Source organism: Pyxicephalus adspersus, chromosome 10 (assembly GCF_032062135.1).
Source record: "Pyxicephalus adspersus chromosome 10, UCB_Pads_2.0, whole genome shotgun sequence".
NCBI classification, from domain to species: Eukaryota; Metazoa; Chordata; class Amphibia; order Anura; family Pyxicephalidae; genus Pyxicephalus; species Pyxicephalus adspersus.
Window position 1 is genome coordinate 41,496,645 of NC_092867.1, and position 23,553 is coordinate 41,520,197.

General features: G+C 39.2%; 1 protein-coding gene across 2 annotated transcripts in view; it reads left to right on the top strand.

The window, feature by feature from the left end:
• The first annotated feature begins 8,503 nt into the window (after nt 1–8,503).
• Nucleotides 8,504–23,553, top strand: part of VCL (vinculin) — a 45,233-nt gene continuing 30,183 nt past the window's right edge. The window contains exon 1 of one of the 2 annotated variants that reach the window (XM_072424322.1): nt 8,504–8,888. In XM_072424322.1, coding sequence (XP_072280423.1) covers nt 8,721–8,888 — 168 coding nt within the window. In that variant the 5' untranslated portion in view covers nt 8,504–8,720. The remainder of the gene's footprint in view (nt 8,889–23,553) is intronic. The other variant, XM_072424323.1, reaches the window with a different exon arrangement.

Consider the following 23,553-nt stretch of genomic DNA (forward strand, 5'->3'; position numbering starts at 1 on the left):
GACCTTAAAATGGTATGCTGCCTTTTTGGTCGGCAACACGCGGATACACCAAATATCCCTGTTATCTGTGCATGTGGGACAGCAGAGCTCGTGAGAAGCGTTGGGTGGAAAGGAATTGGCCTCAAAGATCTGCCCTACAACCAGGGGATCCAAACATTCTACATGAGCCACTTGTTGATAGAAAGAATATTGTATTCCCACCTCTGCACATGAAACTGGGTCTGATGAAGCAGTTCATTAAAAATTGCCAACTGAAGGAGGCCGTTTCAAGTACCTCATTTTGGCATTTCCTAGCCTGTTATTTGAAAAAAATAAAGGTCGGTGTGTTTGATGGTCAATGTCAGAAGGCAAAAAGAATGCTTGGTTATCATTCAAAGCCATTGTCAAGGACATACTTTAAAACACATGAGCATATATTTACACAGAAATTGTCCAGAAACTCATGGCGAGCTACAAAAATGTTTGGTTGGAATATGAGCATCAAGGTGCATTTTCTGCATAGCCATCCTTCTAACTTCCCAAGAAAACCTTGGTGAAGTCAGTGATGAGCAAGGTGAATGATTCCACCAAGATCTGAAGGTCATGGAAGGGCGGTATCAGGGTAGATGGTATGTACATGAGCCAATGATGGCTGACTAACGTTTGAGCATCCGGCGGGATTGTCCTAACACGGAACACTCCAGGAAAAGCTATAAGTGTAAATTTTTAACTTAACCACTTACCCGATAAATTTTCAAATGTTTTACTGTAAAAAATGTCATATAACAATAAATCTTTTGTATGAACAAAAGAATTTAAATAAACAGTACATTCAAGTTATTATTTCATTATTTTTTCATTCTATGTACAATTATTATGTTTTTTGACAATAGTGGACGAAACCCTGTATCGTAAAAACTGGATGAGATAGCAAAAAACTGGGGTCATTTCTGGATTCACTACCCAAAAATTTGTAAAAAACAAAAACTCAGCAAAAAATGTGTTTCCCGGTGTTATATACTGTATGACTGGTGCATTGTTTTGATTAAAACACAAATAATTAAATCAACAGGAAAAGGACCTTTCCCCATTATTCCCTAGGTCCCCACAAATACAGTGATTTGCAAGCCAACAAGAACCCAACCTTATCCCAATTATATTATTAGATACTGACAGTGACTGAATAAGCCTGATTTATTAAAGGTCTCCAAGGCTGGAGAGGATACACGTTTAATGGTGATCCTCGGCGATCCAGCAAACCTGGAATAATTTTCTTGAAGTAATTTGCTATTTCCAAATGTTTTCAATTCTGGGCCAGATCCATTCCAGTTTTTTTGTATCACCCAGGTTCACTGATCAGTGTATTTTCTCTAGTCTTGGAGAGCTTTATTAAATTGGGCCGAATGTGTTAGAACATTTATACACTGGCGTCTTACAGCCACTATTTAAAATGTGTACTTCAGTGGTTTTGCTTACTGTAAATCTGTACTTCATTTGAAGATTCTGAAGAACAGACACCACACTTGCTATTACTTTTTACCAAAAAAAACCTCAGCAGCATTGTCTTCTTTAACCAACACCCAGCCTTCTATATCTATAACTTTAAAGGTAATGGTGAAATGCTATATAATTGTGGCTCCTCCTCTTCTGCTCCTGGGTCACTGTTTGAACTTGTCAAGTATGCAGTTTTGTCATCCAAAGCTCCTTTTTATTGTACGGTGCTAGCAATATGTTGGTGTTTTATAAATAAAAGACAATAATAATAATCATATTAGTGCCCTTTTCCACGTAAATGTAGGAATTATGCGACCATCTCCAGATCATTATTATTACTGTATTTAAACTGTCATTGGGGATTTCTAAAGGTTAATAAAACCTGACTGGTACTGCATTTAACATAACAAAGGGCTGAAAAAAACAACTTGAACATCACTACTGCTGGAAGACTTTGCTGATTGCCAAACACTCCACTTCCTCCCTGCCCCAGGAATGTCTTCTCCCATATTAGGAAGTTGGCTGTAACTTTCTAATCTCTTGTGGTTTGTGTTTGAATTCCAGAGCTCCCTCCCCAGCCTTTGTAAACTGCAATGCAGGGTTACAGGGAAGCCTGCAAGAAAAGTGGTGGGAGCTGTCTACAACTTTGTAATATGACTATAGTCCTCCACCCCTTCTTGTTTTATTCTGATAGGAATTCAAGAAATAATGCTTGTAAGGTGATGTGCAAGAGAAGACACACGTATGTCATCAAACAGTTCAGTTTTTACACTTTTCATGCATCCTCAAGCTAGAAACTGGGATACAAAACTTTTTTCAAGATTTGACCTTTTTTGTATATAAAGTAAACACAAATAAGTACATTTATAATATTTTTTAAATTTAATTAAGGGATGACAATCAAGTATCTGGGAATGCTGTATAAAACATCTAAAAATCCAATCTGTGTTCACCTTGTGTGACTTTTAGTCATATCGGGTGCATACAATTTTGCATATTCATTTTACACATTTACTTTTTAAAGTCCTGACTTTATGCATCATTGCACAAAGTTTTCAGAGCACCAAGCTATTTGCATCAGTTCCTGTTGCTCAATGGAGCTCACAACCTAAAGGTTTGACATTCTTTACATGGACTTGGGGAAGCTTCAGAGCAGCCCTCCTTGACCTTTTTAACATGGAGTAACCCTTGAAATAACTTTCGGGTCTTCAGGGAACCCCTGCTATAATTAGTACAGTACATCCACAGCTCACAGTACATTAATTTGGTGATCAGTGTAAGAATGCCTCTTACATTGCTCACCAGTGGGAAGAAAAGCCCTTTAGATAGCCATAAAGATCATTGGTGTCACAGATCACAGATTCAAAATCACAGATTTAAATGAGTATATTCATGTTGTCTGCACTGGACATAGGAAGTTTAAGTGGAATTTACTTAGGAATAGAGCTTACAACTTCTAAGATATTGCTGCTTTGAAACTTTCAATGCCATCTCCTTTCAGTCATGTAATGGATATATTAGCATGACCACACCTTCTGTACCTAATGCTTGAAACATGTTTCAATTACAGTGCTAGGCAATGCAATACAGCATGATTGACTTACTTCGCTAATTTTTTGCATGGCTTAACAATGGATTGCCAGAAAAGAAGGATAACTTTAAAGTAAGTCCTTGATATGCTCCTTTAGGGCAAAGCAATTTACTAACCTCTATCCAAAACTTACCTTCTCTGTATCAAGCCTCTGTATTCAGAGCCAGGAACCAAAGGATATAACTGGAATTCCAAGTATGGAGGAACAAGTGTCACTCATTTATACAGCACAAAGCCAATCAGACGCAGGGAGTCTATAACCTAGAAAAATAAGCAGGTGGGTGACTAATATTATACAACTAAATGGGTTTTGTGTTGGCATAACCTTTAATGCTGTGGATGGAAACAGTTTATGTACATGGGCTTTGGTTCATATCAGAATCGCTTTTCTTTCACAAATATGTCAATAGGAATGCAAAAACTGTTTCATGAAGCTTAATGAGAAGTCAAACGCATGGCTAAAGCAGATCAGACGTACCTGAAAATTATCTCAAACGTACCCCAAACTAATCTCAAATGCAGACTGAATGCACTTAAAAGTATATTTGCCCATCTACATAAACCCCTAAGAGCATTACCAGTTAACGGCAAATGCTCTACCAGTAAGGAGGGGTCCCCAGTGGGGATACAAATGGAATGAATTGACAGTAGGCATGTTTAGCAATTTCCAAGCCATCCATATTATCCAGTGCTGGAATGATGAGTAGATGTAATTGTACATATCACAATTTACCAGCATGTAAAAGCACCTAATAGTTAATTCTGCAATTGCACAAACAGAGCATATGAAAATAATGATCATAAGGCTAATTTTCTTTTTGATCAGGTTTGTTTTACAAATGTGCAAAAAGAGGAACATTAAGCAAACTTCTATAGTATATACATAGCTCAAATACATGAACATTATCAGTTTTACCTTTTAAAGAATTTGGATTTTTTTTAACATTTATCCTGGATCTGGACCCTTTGGTGAGACCATTATGGAGGCTAAACCTAAGTTAGGAAACACTGCAACGTCTTTGACGATCCAAGCATACAATTGGACTGTTCAAAAGCAGAAAGGACATCATCTGTCTGTTCTGCAAAGATGAACTTACCTGCTCAGGTTTTTTTTTTATTTAAGTTTAGTTTCACTTTATTTTTTCCTCCTGATGTGTTGTACAGGACTTTCACAGCATCCAGGCTCAAGCAGATCACCTTTTAACAACCATAGTTATGTCCATAAATATTTGGACAGAGATAACTTTTTTATAACTTTGGTTCTGTACATTATCACAATTATTTTTTTTATTTTAAGCTGAAAGTTTGCAGTTCAACTGCATCTGAGTTGTTTCATTTAAAATTGTTGTAATGTACAGAACCAAAATTAGAAAAAAAAGTGTCTCTGTCCAAATATTTATGGACCTAACTGTATATATGGCTGATCCCTAATGATTGAAGAAAATAAATCCAATAAATGAATGGGACTGGCAGGGACAGCAAGGCTTGGGAGGAAAGGGCTAGATGATGAATATCAATTGGCTAGGAAATTGTACTTTGCTGCAGTTTCTACTGTCAATAATGTCAGTAATAGGAAATATTTTTTACAAATTTTGTGTGTAAGTGTAACTGCATGGAGTTCATATGTATTCATTTGTATTTTTTCTTTTATTGCCAGAAATATGACACATTGACATCCTAAATTCTTTCTAACTGTGATGTGAGTAACATCAGTTGGTGAAAAGGAAGTGGTTACCAAACCGCAGTGGTGTGTCAATGCAACTAAATATAATATATATATATATACGTGGGTATGTTCTGGTTACTTTGTTTTATGTTCTCGAAGACTTTTTTGGTTTTAGTAATAGTTTATTATTAGACTATTCCTGCATACTGTTGTAGACTATATGGCCAAAGATATGTGGGAGCCCCATCATATTATGGATTTCCAAACGATTGGAGGTTGTTACAACCACAAATGACAGGGAGTTATAGGGATAGAGGGCACCCAATATTACAGTTTATTCACACCATGCACTAACATTCATGTGTTATTCACAGTAACTCCCCCTACACACACTGATATTTTGTGGTGCCATTCATTTTAGAAAGCAGGCCAATGTGGCTGCACAATGCCACTGTGCTTTGCAAAAGAATGCAGCATGTATGTTCTTTTTGCATTGTAGTGCAATATGGCCTATTTATTATTAATGGACTCACTACAGCGATGTACCTAAGTGTGCATTATTCACCAATGACATTTTTAGGTGAAACATAGCAGATAAGGTGGTGCTTCAACAGAAGGTGGGTTGTGCACCTTGCGAAATACACTCATCTATGATTAGGACATTCTGGAGTGTGACACTTTGTTTTCACTTGACTGCAAAGTGTGAGTGTCTGTGTTTCCTAAAGTAACATAACCAGTTTTAATAAGTAAAAAGCTGAAGCAATTTTTTATGTTCCAAATTGTACATTTTTATCCCACCAAAGATGAATCTCCTGCTGCAGGGGTGGCCTTCTATTTGACCTCAAGCACTGTGCTCACTGTGAACCAACCACATGAACAGCAGGACAAACATTGTTTGGTTGCCATAATTACAGGGAACAGAAATGTAATTTGTTTCTAGTGGCTACCAACTGGAATTAGATAAATGTTCCTGACATTAAATTACAACTTGAATTTATTTTTTTGCAACTTCTGCAACAAGTATTCCTGCTATATTTGTAGATTGAGGTCTCTATGAACCCCAGAAATGACACAGGGGAATCTCCTGACAACTTTTGCAACTGTTATATGAGAAAGTGATAGCATCAATTTAAATCAGATGAGTGGGGGATACCCATACCTTTTCTGTCTGAAACAAATATTTATAGCAAGGCTACAGGTTGCTATTAAATATCTAGGCTAATAAAAATCCTTCTGGAGCAATCAATTTAGGTTGTTGGCCACAGTAATTGTAGTCATATATGGTGCTAACCAAAGAGGTGAAGAATCTCATAACAACTGTAAAGCATGTTGGTGGAAATCTTATGGTTTGGAGTTGCTTTGCTACTTCAGGCATGAACAGGTTGCAATCATCCAACTATAAATAATACATCACAATAAACGGATGTCTCAATGTACTAATGATCCAAAGAACACCAGGACATCCAATAAGAAATGAGTTGACCTATTAAAAATCCTGAAATGAATACCATTAAAATGTTGTGGGGAATTTGACACCAGCATTTCATGTACAGAGACACAAAGATATTGCAACTGAGACAGTGATCAGATATTTGATGCCAGAGAGCTGTGGGCAGTTATTCAAAAGGCTAAAAGCAGCAACACCAGCTTTTAAAGCCAAGAGTGCACTTACCTGTTCCATAGAACATTAATACTTTTATTGATATTTTTGTTGAATACAGCAAATTTACAAACAGCTTTACATTTACCCTATTTAATGTACAGCGCTGCGTAATATGTTGGTGCTATATAAATCCTGTTTAAGAATAATAATAATAATAAAATGGTAACAGGAGAACCTGGCTAAATTATCCAATCAACCTGTATTCCAGCCTTTCTCAGCCGTTTTGCCAATGGGAAACCCTTAAAATAATGATGAGACTTTGAAGAACCCCTGCTAAAATATATTTTTGGAAAATGGCCCTCATATTGATGGTCAGTGTGCAGAAATTCTCTCATATTATGGTGGTCTAACAGGTAAGAAGATCATAGTGGTCATGTTTGTGGCACCAGACTCTCACCTATGGAGGTGTCATCAGATGGAAGGACAATCAGCCTTACCTGAAGGAACCCCTGGGAACCTCTAAAGGAACCTTCGGTGTTGAGAAGGAATGCTGTATCCATTCAGGCCTTCACACTACAAGCTAATGCTAATTCTGATGGGCAATTTTCAAAGAAATGATACCACCACTACCAATCAGCTCTCAATTACCTATCAATGAAACAAATTGAAGTGGTTCAAATCCCTTTTTGTGCAGGTGTTTGGTTGTGGGGCAGTTCCTTAATACAAAGTCACCCAGTTTGCCACTGGCACCTCTCCCATAGACTTCCAACCTCTTCAGAACACATCTGTCACAAATGCTATGGAATGTTCCAGGTTGCCTGTTGTTGTATACTGTGAATGTGCAGAATCTGTCTCATGTAATGAGTTGTGGTATACAGTTCCTGTTCAACGGACTGGAAAGGGAGAAAAGCAGTGCAGGGAGCCAATCAGTTTGCTGTAGAACAGGGGTGTCAAACTCTGGCCTGCGTGCCAAATCTGACCCTCAATGTCCATTTTTTGGCCCCCCAAAGAATTACGAAATGAACTACATCTGGCCCGCCCGCCGGCCCGCGTTACCATCTCACATAATCATTTTTAATACATAAAAAACATAGACATTATTCCTGTACTCCCATCATGTGACACAAAGCCTAGACAATGATCACATGGTGCCTGAATACCAGGGGCATTGTGTTTGTTTCAATTCATTAGAGACTGCATAGTGTAATATTTAGTGTCAGACTTGTGATGTGAGAGGATGAACAACACACAGGCTGCATATATATATAGAATATAGAATTAGTCTTTTCAACCCTAAAGTATGTGTAGAGGGGTTTGTTTTTGTTAGTTATGGATGAAGTAGTAAACTTCTTCAATTTTTTCGATAAATTTCATGTTTGGCCCCCGACTTGGTCTAAGTTTTTAATTTTCCACCCTCTGTGTATTTGAGTTTGACCCCCTGCTGTAGAACATGGAGCATGCTGATTGGAATAAAAATGCTTTGTACACATGAAGGGTGGTTGTTGGCCTGGATGAACAGTAATGCTCCTCTTGAGCGAAAGTCTGACATGTGTACAATGGTGTGTGGCGAATTGATGATTACTGTATTTGCAGCGATATATTGTTCATCTGTCACTAAAATGCATCAGGAAAGAATATTTGCAGCGACAATCATCTGTTAAAGGTTTAAAAGCTGATCAGGATGTTACCTAAGTGCATCAGAGGAAAAAAAAATCATATCTGATCAGTTTGTCAGGGCTATACTGTACTGCAGAGTTGTGCAAATCTCAGGAATGGATGTACAGAAATACAGATATTACAGTTTCTATATTTGTATATTCAGCTCATTGTTACCTCACTCTGTGTATATCACACAGTGTATAAGATTGCTGTCCTCATAGCACTGTCTCTAGTTTATTCTGTATGAAGAGTTTTGCAGGCTCATCCTGGGAACATCTGACCTCACATTCCTCACCCTCTTCTCCTTCGGTGACGTCATGGCTCCAGGAATCCCTCTGTCACTTCCAGGGTTGTCCTTATAAGGCGAACAAGGCACGTGACGTCACGATTCAGGATCGGGAGTAACTTGCCTCCATCGACTGGCATCTCCCCCAGCCAATGGGATTACAGGGAAAAGACAGGGTGGGCGGGGCCTGGCGGTCTAGCTGCTTGTGCGTGAGGGCGTGGCTGCGGGACGTCACCCAGCGGCCGGGCAGAATGTGGAGTTGTGTGGAAGTGTCCGGAGAGTGGAGAAGAAGGGAGCCCGGCACACCCCATCTATAGAAGGGCCCCGGGAGTAACCAAGCTGCGCACACCTATCCATAGCCATACACACCCAGTCCCTGGAGGCTGCAGGCAGGTGACACCCGCAATTCTCCTCAGTGCTGAGTGACTACAGAACCGCCACCATGCCTGTCTTCCATACCAAGACCATAGAGAGCATCCTGGAGCCGGTGGCCCAGCAAATCTCCCACCTGGTTATCATGCATGAAGAAGGGGAGGTAGACGGCAAGGCCATCCCAGAACTCACCGCACCTGTGGCGGCTGTGCAAGCGGCGGTCAGCAACCTGGTGCGGGTAAGTGACCTCATCACCGTGCAGGGGGGCCTGGGGCAACCTGTCTTCCTGGAGGACATGGGGGGGGGGGGCAACCGGACCTCCTAGGGGGACATAGGGGGGCAATCTGATCTCTGGGGGGGACATAGGGGGGCAATCTGATCTCTGGGGGGGACAATCTGACCCCAGAGAACATATATGTTATATCATTTATAGAGGAGCACCCTTCATAAGTTATCTAATATGGAGGAGCCCCCATATTGCAGAATATACAGAATATTGGACTTGAGTAGATGGTATCAGATTGGTGCATCTGAGATCATTCAGAATTCATTGACAGATGCATTTGATTTGCAGTTGACTTGCATCTAACCTGCATTTGACCGGTTGAAAACAGGTTTTCTGTTCCCATAGACTTGTAGGGGAATGCAAAACCACACTGAAGCAAGCAGCTCACACCACAGCGCTTGTTCCTAAAGAACCAGTATTTGCTGATCACCCTAGGGTGAGGCCAAAAGCAAGGAGTTATGTGGAAAGTAAATTATCAGTTAAAACTTTCAAATGTTTGTTAGGATCAAAATTACAAGATTAAGGAAAAAACATAAAAGAGACAACGATATTTGTAGAACTAACACTTTTTGTGGGTCTAAGAGTCTAACCCAACCATTCTCAACCAGGGTTCCATGGAACTCTATGGTTCCTCGAGGTGTTTCTAGGGTGTTCTCTGAGCTGTGGCCGATTGACCACCCATCCATTGGTGCCTGGATAGCTTCTAATCCAATGTCACCTGGTAAAGCCTGTGGCTTGACACCAATGATCTTTTTAGCTGAGGGGAGAATTTCTCTCACTGACCTCCAATTGAATAATTATAGAAGAGAGTTCCTCAAAATCAAAAAAGGTTCTTCTGGGGTAAAGGAGTTGAGAAAGGCTAATCTAACCCATTATCACTGTATCCAAAACTAAAAATGTTGCTTCTACCTAAAAACTTCTTGTCTCCACCTTTACCAATGCCAAAGTATGAATCGGCAAAATTTGTTTTGCATAATACTTCAGCCACTGTGTCAGACATATTATCCCCTGGGGAACACTGTGGTTTTTTCCCATCTGCCTTTGTGTTATTACTGCGTTCATTGATGATGTAGGGGTCAGGCGAAGGAACTAAAAGTGCAAAGTTGGGGCAGTGCATCGGACACAATAGGAAGTGATAGATACAGCAGTATCTCTGTAATTTTCATATAGAGATACGCTTTTTGGAAGGGAAGGGTTAGGAGACCTGTTGGGTATTTGCCTCTTTCGCTTTTGTACTCGTGACCACTGTCACTATAACAGAGTTATGGGAACTCAAATATCTTATGGTTCTCAGTGGAATAGGTTTGGTGAATCTGCCAATGGGGATACTCGTTGGCAACTGCTTAAAGAGGAACTAAACTCAAAAGTCCCCCAAAACAAAAAAAAAAAATTCACTTACCTTTAGTCCTGCAGCGCAGTCGATCGGTCCGGAGGTGTTCTCCATCGGGTCAAGGTACGCTTTAAGAGGGGATTTCTTTCTTTTTTTTTCTCTCACTTCTTGTTCTGTCTGTACTGTCTGTACTGTCTGTTACTATCTATAGTTAAAGAAAAAAAATTTGTCCGGAGCTACACTTTTTTTTTACACATTTTTATGAACTTCCTAAAAGAATATCTGATTTTAACCTGGAATTTAGGTGGACCACCTTCTAATATCTTTGGCGTTTCTAACTGGCCAGGGCAAAATATAACTCGCTCAGTGTTATGAGTTCATTCATTGCACAAGTATTCTGCATTGTAAGGTTGCATAAAGACCTACTCGCATTTTTCTAAAACTTTGCTTTACCTCCAGCTTCCATACTGGAAAATTTTTAGCTACTTCACCCATGTTATACATTTTTGTTTGTATTACCTTTTTTTTTTTTTTTTTTTTTTTTGGAATAGGTTTGGTGAATCTGCCAATGGGGATACTCGTTGGCAACTGCTTAAAGAGGAACTAAACTCAAAAGTCCCCCAAAACAAAAAAAAAAATTCACTTACCTTTAGTCCTGCAGCGCAGTCGATCGGTCCAGAGGTGTTCTCCATCGGGTCAAGGTACGCTTTAAGAGGGGATTTCTTTCTTTTTTTTCTCTCACTTCTTGTTCTGTCTGTATAACTAAAAATGAAGGTATACCTTCATAACAGGATGCCAGAAGAAAAGACCTCAGAGGGGGTTTCCAACTTTCCTGTACTATCTATAGTTAAAGAAAAAAAATTTGTCCGGAGCTACACTTTTTTTTTTACACATTTTTATGAACTTCCTAAAAGAATATCTGATTTTAACCTGGAATTTAGGTGGACCACCTTCTAATATCTTTGGCTATTCTAACTGGCCAGGGCAAAATATAACACGCTCAGTGTTATGAGTTCATTCATTGCACAAGTATTCTGCATTGTAAGGTTGCATAAAGACCTACTCGCATTTTTCTAAAACTTTGCCCTTTGCTTTACCACGAGCTTCTTCCATACTGGAAAATTTCCAGTTCTTCACCCATGTTATACATTTTTGTTCGTATTACCTTTTTTTTTTTTTGGTAAATTTAAAATGATTGGCCTGCTTTGGAGTTCAACCTGATAGAATTGAGTTATCAGAATGGCTCTGTTTACTACATGTTTTGGAAGTTTAAAAAAAATTTCCGGATGCTGTATTTTGTTTTCTAGCTCACTCCAGGAAGTATGCCAGTACCAAAGTTTGTTACTATACTTGTTCATAAAGATCTGATGGGATAATTGCCCCGTCATTCATCATGGTGGCAGTCTGAAGCAGTTCCTATGGTGTTGTCATTCATGTGTGCAGATCGTGTTGCGTCCACTGGTTTTCCTTCCTTCATGACTACAATAACAAGTTATTTTTGCTCTATTTCTTCTCCTTTTTATAAATGTTTCTTTCGAATTTTATTTTTTTTTTACTTTAACCACAGTAAAGTATATGTGGCAATTTTTTTTTCTTAGTTTTGAATAGAGTGAGAAGGTACTCTATTATCTGGGGCTCCATTATAAAGATTTCTCCAGTCACTTCCCATCCTTCTGACAATGCTGCACCAGAATTAAAATAGGGGGAACTCTCCAACAGCAACTCAGAATAGGGTAAAGATAGTAACCCGTGTGCAGCTTCATTGTGGCTCATTGCTGCAACTGAGTAAGGTGCCATCTTTACAGCTGGTTCCATGGTGGATCTGGGAGAAGACTCATTGGATGGCCATTGATGATTGTTTTAAGTTTAGGTCCATTTTAAACGTGTTGGGTTTTGATATTTATTAGTTCTGTGGTTTGTGTAGGTATTTGTTTAGTAAAATGATTGAGTGTGCATTATAATACATTGCTTTCTGTGGTGTATTATTTATTAATAAATATTATAATAAACTTGAATAATGTGATAGATCCATACCCTCCTTGTTTTGGGGGAGATGTTATGCACGCCCAGGTTCTTACCGCCCAGCAGCTGGCCTGGCTCCCCCCTGGGGGATCTGATACCAGCTGTATGTTGTGTCATAGAACTGGGAGAGGAGGGCTCTGCTGACCTGCACAGAGGAAATGTTGGCTTATTCAAATTCCATTAGCCTGTTAAATGTCAAAATGAGATTTTCCGGGAGGCATTTGCTGTAAAGCTACAATAATGATCTACTAATTGAAATCACTGTATGCTATTTCAAGTTCCACTTTGTCTGCCGTTTTCTTAAGTCAGGGTGTGTGTGTAATCTTAGTACCGAGTGCAGTGCCAACTCTTCTACCTGATCCCTGTCCTATTTTGTCTGTTCTGTTCACTCTGCACACAGACTTACTCTGAATAAGTTGGCCACATATGAGTCCTCGACACAAGCTGTAGTTCCATAGCTGGGTAGTAAGCATAAGGCAGAGGGCCAAATGCAGCCTCCAGATTAGTCATATAGTCATGGCCGGTGGAGGAGATAAAGCCAAAACTGTGTGGTCATAATTCCTTGTATAGTATTGTTCTCTCAAACAACTCTTACAGACAGTTGTGCATGTCTTCACATGTACCCTACACCTTTCTGAAGCCTGCCTTATTTATACCTAATCCCATTATTATGCCTCATTTAATTCTTATGGTTTTAAGAGCTGTTTACTCTCAATCTCTTTACTCTGATTAATTCATATATTTAAAGTTAGTTTTTAATTCGCATAAAAAATTATTAAAGTTGATAGCACTGCGTCTATCAATACTAAGCCAAATTTTTATAAAGTATATAAAATTACATTCCAATGCTAAACTTTTCCATTTTTTTCCAAGCTTTGTTCTGTGAATGGTTGGATTCAGTATTTTTTCTTAGCAAGTTGGAGATAGGGATGCAGCTATAAAACCTAAAAGAGATGCCCGGCCATGCTGGCTCATATCGCCTTCTAAATGTGGCCATGGAGGTCAGCTCTAGACTAAGTGGAGACGAGGCGGCTGTATGACAGGTGTCATATTGCCACGCTAATTTCATTCCATGTTTCGCACGCTGCTGTGTTTATCTGGGGACCCCATCTTGGATTCTTAATATTTTTAATGACTTTAGTGCCTGTCCTGGTTTTAGTTCTGTGTACAGTTTAGGAGCAATAAGTGAGGTGCATCTTTTACATTGTTGTAACGATGTCATTTGTCTGATTATGTAAATTGCAACTCATTCACATACTCTGCCGATCCTGTTAGGAGAGAGCAGTGAACAAATAAAAGAAAGGGACTCCTGAAACTTGGAAGCTAATGCTGCCCAAGTAGAAAAACCTTAGAATGGTCAATTAATTCTCACCTCCATTAAATTGATCCTTTGCTGGGTCAGAATGCTGCAGAATCTCCCTAGATAATGAATAATCAGTGGGTGGATGAAGCATTCCTGTTGCCAGCAGCAGGATTGCATGTGTGGCATGTGCCATTGTCTAGATAAAAGAAGCTTTTTGCTGACTTCTGTACCAAATGCCAGTTCTAAAGCAATGACGTTTAAACCTATTTTCTAAGTCATCACTTTGGAGCAAGCATGTGATATGTAAATGGAGAAAAACTGCTTCCAAAGTCTGATCACACAGACATTTTCCGAATGTACACATTACTTGCCATTAAAAAAAACCTGTCACTTTATTCTTTATATTCCTCATAGCTTAAACAAGGCCTGCAGCAAACAGCCAGGCTTCCATTTTCATTGGTGGCCCAAACACAGCTCATAATATTTGTCCAATATGGAAACTTAGCATTGTGGACTGACTCTTCTGTTGACAGAATCATATATCTGTCATAGGACATTTGTGCCTTATCTTCTATGTGCTCAAAGATCAGATATAACCTAAAATTACTGCAAAGAAGCAGTTTCTTAACTGATGGTAAAATCTATATACATTTGGCTAATTCTGAAGCTGGAGCTTGAACTTATGTGTACTATATGCAGTGCACATTATCTTCTCTGCATGTCTCTTCTTGTTCCATTGCCTTGCTAAGCAGACTTTCCTTGCAGGCATTCCTTCCAGCCCCCTGCTGCTTTTTACATCTAAAGATAGTGCCAAGGATAGGCTCGGAAAAGGTTCAGCCCAGCGCCGCCAGATGGATGTGATGTCACCACTGTGGTCTGGGTGCTTCATGTCCCGGTCTCTGCACTGATGTCATAACCACATCCCAGAAGTCAGGACTGTGGATAATATTTTTAATCGATATTTAGGACAATATTTTGCAGTAACATTCTACCCTTTTCCTTACTGCCTCAATTTACATAACAGGCTATGATGAAGACCAGTATAGAAATAATCATCCAAATACATGAAAATAAAACAACTTAAAATATGTAGATTTAAACTTCCTTTTTAAAACTTATCATTATTTTTATGTAGTATTTATATAGCGCCAACAAAGTCCATGGTCATGTCACTAACTGTCCCTCAATGGCGCTCACAATTTAATGTCCCTACCATAGTTAAATGTCATTAGTCTAAGGTCAATTTTTAGGGAAGCCAATTAACCTAACTGCATGTTTTTGTAATATAGGAGGAAACCAGAGTACCCAGAGGAAACCCATGCCAAACACAGGGAGAACTTGCATACTTCATGCAGATAGTGTCCTGGTTTAGATTTGAACCTGGGACCCAGCTGTCACGGGATAAGGGGGGAGGAGAGGGACACCAGAATGAAAACGAAGATAATGACAAGGGACTAGACCTCCAAACTTAGGGAGAGGGAAATGGTCACCACCTACGGAAACCCTAAATCTAGCCCTGACTCCTGTTAGTATGAATGAAGCCTGAAGGTGGGAGGATTCATACACCGGAACCTAGGCCCTAGGAGCCCTGAAATGCCCTAGGAGTAGTGACAGGGTATGAGATTACTGGTTCCTTCCCAGATGAATGAACCAGTGTCTCACTGAGGCCTAGTAACAACAAGAAAAGGGTAACAACCAAAATACCAAGGAAAGTAAGCTTATCTTCAATAGAAAATGGATGAGCAGGAACTCATGAGAGAGCCACACACCAGCTCTTCCACCTCCAAGCAGAGAATATCAACCGCATGACCTGAAGTGTAAGGCCAGGCTAAATAGAGGAATAGTGATGATAACAAGCTGCAGCTGAGACCAGAGGTGTGGTCATTACCAACAACACTGAAACAAGTGAAAGCAAAGAGACTGTCAGATAACCTGACGTGCAGCCAGTCTCTCGGATCTTCTATCCTCAGTCACGGGAGGGACCGTGACACCAGTGCTGCAAAGGCCAGCATGCTAACTTTTTTAGCCACCATTCTGCCACAATATTTGTTTATTTAAATACCAGCAGGCTCTCCTCTCACATGTTTTGCACTGAAAAATGTGTTTGAGAGCAAAAACGAGTCGGAGGAAACCCTTGCTACCATTTAAATAAACCAGATGTGGTTGCTGAGTAATTTTCACTGATTCACCATAGTTCAATGAACCGGATCAGCACCCAGGGACATTGGCTTACCACAGGCTCCACTACACTCACCTTGAGAGATGTACTTCTCATCCTGTATCTATGGTTTCCCTTTGTTATTAGATTGTTTGCTACGATCCAATTATTCAGTGGGAATCCTAAGTAAACTGAGTTACATATGGTATATGGCACCACCTCTAGCCCCCTGAAGTGAAATCCCTCTCCTCCGTATGCATTGCGGAGGACTGGGATTTACCTTCAGAGTGCTTTCGCTATTTACCTAGGTAAAGAGGGGAGCAACTAAAAGGGGGCAGCTCCGGTAGTTCCTAACGCCCCCTGGCCGATCCGCCGGCAACCCACGGCTCTGGAGCCGCTGGTTGCCAGTCGGCATTAGGCCGGATCAACCGGGGGACGTTAGGCCCGAACGAACTACCGGCTAGGCCGTATCTGGCCTAAAGGCTGGAGTTTGCCAACCCCTGGCCTAGTGGAATCTTAGTGAAGGCATAAGTATTCTTGCTATAAAACTGATTTGCTCATAGTATTCCATGAGCAGTTGAATGGTGTATGCACAATCCAAACCTCATCAGGGTAAGCTGTCTGTAGAGTCCAAGCTTCCCAGTTATATTATGCACATTAGCTCTCCTGAAATATTGCTGAAATCAGCCCCATCAATTTTAAAATATTTTACTTTGTGACAGATTATTTTGAAACTTTAAACATTTTTTATTTGTTTGTAATATGTTTAGTTTTTTAAATGATTTGTATTCTTGCTCTTGGCCAGTGAGTCAAAGCCAAACATCATCATGACAGCTGGAGAGATTCAGAAGAAGACAGCAATGGAAGCCCACATTCCATTCATGATGGGTGTTTTTTAGGGAAGGTTCCCCAACACAGTTTATACTTGTACTTTTGTTTAAGTAGAACGCTTTGTATCAGTCACTGCACAGTGTGTAATAGATATGGGATCAGGGGTGTATCTGAAATGCAGAAAAAAACATTATCAGTACTGGGACTTTTCTAGGACTGTTTTAGGAGCAGGACGTTCTGCAGCTACATACAGGAAGCCCTATTGCTGGCTAAAGTGCTTTTATCATAGTGGTATAAAACATTTTTGCAAAGCCAGTGGCATTCATGTTGAATGTCACCATGAGTTACCAGTTTTACTACTACTACTTATTACTGTAACATAATGACCTTATACAATATTTTCTTGAATTTGCAACCAAAGTTTTTGGAGATTCTTAATGTTTGTTGTCTAATAGACATTAATACCCATAATGTCATCCTACCTGCAGGTAAAGTTTGTATAGGAGTCCTTTTGTGTACCCCCCACACTTTTTAATGGGATATGCAGTGCTCAACCCAGAATTTTTTTTAAGCTGGGTGGGAAGAAATTTTAGGCGGGTGGCAGTACCTGTATTGTAACCCAACTCATCAGTAACTATCCAAAAACAGCCGGGTGATTACTGAAAAGTGCTGGGTGGTGCACCCGGCTAAAAGGGGCTGGGGAGAACACTGGATATGAGATAATTTGTCAGTTTTAAGTGTTGTGTAGAAATGGGATTACTAGGGGAATGACTTTTCTCCTTTTGTGAGGATTTTGACATTTGATTAGAGCAGTTAGTGGTTTTTCTACTAATAAATATTGTGAACTTGGAGCTCTATTTTAAGTCTTGTGGAGATGTTACAGGGAGACTTTAGTTATACATTTTCTTCTTCCATTACTTATACATAAATTAACTGATTATGAGTTCATGTGTCTACATAGCTTTCAATAGCCTATTTCCTACATAACTAAAAATAAAATTCTCTCCTATGTAGCAGCATGTATCATCATTCATTACCATTGCTCTTCGTTTATTACATTACAGATGATTGTGGTATTGGTTTACTAATGTGTGGATGAAGTGTATTTGTTGGGCAGAGACACACATTCATGCCTGCCTTAGGTATGTAGTTTGGAGATTTGTGTGTAAAGGGTGTGTCGTGTGTAATGCAATCTGTGTTATAGTTAGTTATCTGTGGATGGGGTCCTGGAGCAATGCCAGATCAGTTAGTAAATACAGCTGTGATCGCTCCAATTGCAACATCCACTCTGCAGTCCAATAAAACTTTTCGTCTGGATTGATTTTTTCTCTGGAATACCAATAACAATAATTGAATATAAAAGTCTAAAAAAGACTGGCATGAGATCAAGGTTCTTTCTAACTGAATAAAATGACTGGACCAATTGTAAAAAAAAAATGCACATTTATAAAGCTGCATGCCATTCTTATCAAATGCATTTAATGCTTTGCTTGTTTCAGAACTCCAAAGCCTTTGGAGAACCACTAAAACTTATGGGAGTGACCCGATGATCTTTCAAAGTCATGTGACTATCCTCTCAATGGTGGGGTGTTCATTGAAGCATTATGTAGGACACTGCGAACTGCACAATCTGAGTTTTAGGAATAGAGCATAAAATATGGGCACCTTGTGCAATCAATGGCACAGTGTCCAAGAGGTTGTATGTCATCTTCATTTTTTTGGTGGTTCTGTATTACCATTTCAGAAATAAATGTCATGATCTCTATATTTCTCCAGTTTATTTTTTGCTCAGAAACGTTATCTGTCTTTGTTTTGATAGGTGGGTGGGTGGTCTCATATGTCCTGTGGGTCGGTACAGGGTGACTGTCTCTCATTTGCATCGGATTGTCTGCCCGATGACAGGATAATGGCTGAGAAACTGTAGAGTAAAGGTCATTCTAATTTAGCACATCCTGATGGAGTGACAGGAGAATGTGGAGATGACAGTGGCTTGCTATCTCTACCACCCACTCTGCTTTATTTGCCACAGTTTTTCAGATATGTCAGAACACCAGCAGTATTCCTCCAAGATACGACTGTGAGCAGTTGTCATTCTATTTCTTAAAATAATGTTTTATTGTTTCTGCTCACACAAAGATCTCTGGGACAGTGCAGTGACACGAAACCAGAATTAAACCTGATGATTCTGTACCTAATACACCTGGTGCTACATGTAGGTTACCAGTGATGGTAATTGACCACAAGGTACATCAAAGGCCTCAAACCGGCCACAAATTGGGCTCTGATATTGTTACCCCAAAATGCTCCGATCTGGTTGTGCCTTAATTGACTATTATGTCAGGTTTTTATTGATGGCTGTGTCCCATTTAGAAAACATTTGCTTGTTCTTTATGTCTTGATCATAAATGGTACGGAGAATGAAAGTGATTGTAAATCCAAAACCTTAAAGTTGCCAACAGAACAGGAATAAGGGAATCTACCAATGGGAATATATATTTTTTTACATGGCAGCTGTCTAAAAGGGGGGAAATCCTTTGTATTGGAAAGATATTCTGTTACTTCCTGTTGTGTCTATAAAGCATAAAGGTAAATCTCTCTAATGAGGCACTAGTGGCAATAAATACAAAGCAAGAAGCTGTTTTACCACTTCTTGATTTAAAAGTCTTTAGACATTTTACAAAGTCTGTAATATTTCTGTTAGATGGCATTCTTGCCTCAACATTTTTATATATTTAAAGTGCTTCTTTAAAGAGTCAAAAATTTTACATGGATTTTTTTCCCTGCAAAGTAGATATCTATGGATTCTGAAGTCTGCAGATGTACTGTGGGAGGATTTGAAACCTTAAGTCTTCTATTGTACAAATAATAATATTGGAATAAGCTTATATTTGGATCCTTCTGAGCTGTTTATTGGTCCAACCATTGACGGTCATTTGTATGGTTTGAATTACAACTATGGATGTTAACATGCTCTTTAAATGGGATTACAGTCTAGCATACCGTACAGTAAAAACAACCCCTTGTGTCTATATAGTTATCCCCCGCCTTTGTCCCAAATTACTGTTATCTGGGTAAAACAAACAAAGGTATGATGGGTCTTAAAGGAGCAAGACCAAGCTGTTCTTATACAATAAAACATCCACTTTCTCCTTTAAGCTGCGTACACACTTCCAATTTTTATCGTTGGAAATGAACGACGAACGACCGATTGGCCAAAAATCGTTCGTAAAAAAAGTAACCAACGACGCCGACGAACGAGGATAGTCGTTTGAAATGAACGACCGGACCGGCGGATCGGATTGGATGACGATCGTTGACCATCTATCGTGTGTACGGTCGTTCAGTGATCGTCCATGGTCTGAGCATGCGCGGTGAACGAACGTTCGCTCACTTCCTGTGGTGCACGTCACTTCCTGTATCGCTCAAACGATCGCATCGCTGCACAGGAGGACACAGAGCAGCTTCTCTGAGATCCGTGCATCCGAGGATGAGAGCTGCCCAGAGCTGGGCGGGGTATTCAAATCAGCCGGGCGGAGCAAACAGGCTAAAAAGATGTGGAAGAATAAAAACAGTGCAACAAAACACTTTCACTGACATAACTAGCAGACCAAAAGAGAGCAAATGAGAGAAATCTAGTTTTGGGGTTTACGCTAACTTTAATTCACTTATAGGACTAGAACCACTTTTAATATTTTTGCTGTCCAGGGAGAGATTTCCCATCATTAGGCCATATTCACATTTTTGGGATACAGAATGTCATGTATAGAGCATTGGTGTGCTGCAGTGCAGTCCTTCTGCAGCCACACAGCATCTCAATGCACAGTGTTGTAGTGTAATGGTAAACAAAATTAAGTGATTGAACTTCATTGCATCCTTGCTGTGGGTGAGTTAAGGCACCAAATTCATTAATATGGGCTGCTGTACCTTACCGTGGGGGAGTGCACTGCACAATGCACATCCATAAGGCCAGGCCTTACTGTCCTGCAGACAACTTACCAGATAGGAAATGATGTGAACTCTTCAAAAGCACCACAGACAGAAATAAAAGTTTTTATTTATAGTAAGGTAAGGCTAAACCCTGCAAGATTTTACCCTGGCTGCGTCCCTTTTGCAGGTTTCCCCTGCTTTACAATTTATGAAACAATAATTTATCAAACTATAAAATTGTGGGGTTCCCCCCTTCTTCTTGGTGTTATTGTTCACCTCAATACTAAGAAAGAGAATTTTACTTGATGATATCACAAGGGTGCAAAGTATCTATAAGTTCCATCAAAATTCTGAATAGGATAATCTTGCAGCTGGTAAATTTCAACCACAATTTTGACTCATTCTTCTCCGGAAATATATTTCCAAACAATCCTCACTTTGACCTGATTTCCTGTATCTGCTTACATGTGTGTGGTTGATCACATGGCTGATTACTTTAGTCTGCAAAGCTAGATTCAGATTCTAGCAAGGATCCTATCTACATGGAGTTTGTATGTTCTCAGGTTGTATTCGAGGGATTATTTTGGATCAATAATAAAATTAGGCAGGTGATGCAAAGTTAAGCCTGGGAGATCCCAAAGGTCAAGAATTAAAAATAGTTGCATGAATGTATCTGCATTTTACAGTATGTTAAAATGGACTAAGTATTTGCTTTCTTCTTCTGGAATACTTTTGTACTACTTTTTGTCTTGAATTAGACTTGACTTTTAGTATAAGGGGGTGCCAAGGTATCTCTGTAATTACAGTCTGGTAAGTGTATAGCTAAAGTTTAAATTGGTTAAGCCTAATTTCCTAGTTGATGGTTATCCAGTATCACCCGTCCTTTCCATGTCTTTAATGCCCCTGACTTCTCTTTTATTTATTGGATTTCCGATCAGTTAGTGTCAGATTCCCATGTGGGACCTGCTACAGATGAATGTCATCCTTTCAGTCCTTCTTTCTTGCTATGATCTGGCTTCATTGCAGAAAGAAACACAAAGGCCTGGTCACTTGGATTAAATTAGGTGTGAAATAAAAGCAGATTTTATTTTATAAAGGAGTGGAAGTAGGGTATGGTATTGACAGAGGTTTCTTTTTTTTTTTTGCGTGCCAATAAACAAAATTTCTTTTATATGGATAGAATTGGTCACATAAATATAGTTTACTTAGATACTTAAATACAGTTTATACACAATAGTGATATAAAATGTATATACAAACAATAAAGGATAGTGCAGATTATAGTGGTTTAGACGTTGTTTTAACAATTATCACAGTTATTTTCAATAAAGGTGTGTCCATTCATATACATAGATTGTGAATAGAATACTAAGCTCAACTAGACATCAAACTCCTATTTTAGCTGGCGTGATAGTTGTATGGAATAACAGGGAGGTCTTTAATCCCAACGTGTGTCGCTCCTTGGGCTTCCTCAGGGCTATTACAGAGACTATACAGGTACTAAAAAATAAACAGATTGCACCAATTGTTTATGGCTGTGCAACATGCAGATTTTATTTACTGGTTTTATTATCATGTTAATGATGGGGAGAGGTGAAACCAGGGAAGCCAAAATATTGGCAGATTAAACTTCAGCTTTAAATAGCATTGGTTCAACCTGCGTACTTACTAATGAGATTCTAATCACTAGCACCTAATCTGGAACAGAATTCTTTAAGCGCTTTGTAAGTAGTAGTAAATGTAGGGATGCAATTATTTTCCATGTTACAGGTTAAATTAGATTGAGATTTATTATACCATGTCAATTCAATGTGTTTTCCAAGATCCCCTTTATCAGTAGTCACTGCTGCCTGTTGAAAATAGTGGAATATTGCAAAGTTTTCTAATCCCCTTGATTTTTTTCCTTCTTTTATGGATAATTCTTTTAATTTCTCTCAATGAAAGTACCTTTCTGATAACTTATTGGACATCAAATGATTACAGTAAATATGGGTGGTCAATAAAGATAATGTACTCTTCCATATGTAAAAAAATAATGGGGATTTGGTGCAGCAAATATATAAAAATGGAAAAGACTTTTAATGTGCGCTCAAGTTCCTCTGTATTGTACATGAATCTTGCACAGCTGGAAAGTTTGGCTAATGGATTTAGCAGCTCATCTCATGAAAGAAACTCATTCTCCAGATGACATTTGTGTTTCCTTCCTTTCATAGGCAGAAAGGTTGACCAGTCATCTACTTATTGTAACCCGTAAAGGGTTGATGTCAAGCTTGCAATTTTTAGCATCAATTAAATTACGTTTTAAAATGACATTTCATTAGCATGTTAGGTAAAGATTCCTAGCATGGGGTTGTAGTGTCACATTGATAATACTGTTGGGGTGTATATGTGCCGCCTAGAATCTAGAGATCTAGAAGGACTCAATGGTTGAATGAACTGTGGTAGACATTGATTGGTCTTTCTAATCAAATCGTCTTCCAATCCTAAATTGGTGGGGGTTAAGTTAGGTCTTTATGTGATCGTTTTCTCTGGATTCTAAGTATTATGGTAATGATACAAAGCAGGTTTAGGTTTTAACTTTGGTTTGATATACAAGGATACCCTATGATGACAACACAGGTAAATTATGGGTTGCTACCATAACAAAACACAAATAACACGGCAGATGTAAGGCTTTCCCCATCGTTCAAGGGCTGCTAGTGCAGTGATACTCAGTCTTCTATGTTTTATTGGGTCATAGGCTCATTGGTAGTAGGCATGCTTTACAAACTCAACACATTACTACAGGTGCACCAGACATGGTACTGGCATATTATGGTACTAGCTACTTACCCACTGACCAGGGTGGGACACTTTTTACGCATCTGCTAGTTTCATGTCCATTAGGGATCAGTGGCTCCGTGGTTAAGGAGGAAAAGAATGATATCCTCAGAGCTCCAATGTTTAAAAAAAAATTACCTTGATATATTGCCATTAAAAAAAGTCTCTTTTATTTGTCCAAATGTTTTATACTGGAATTTGATATTGTGGGAGAATTCTTAAATAC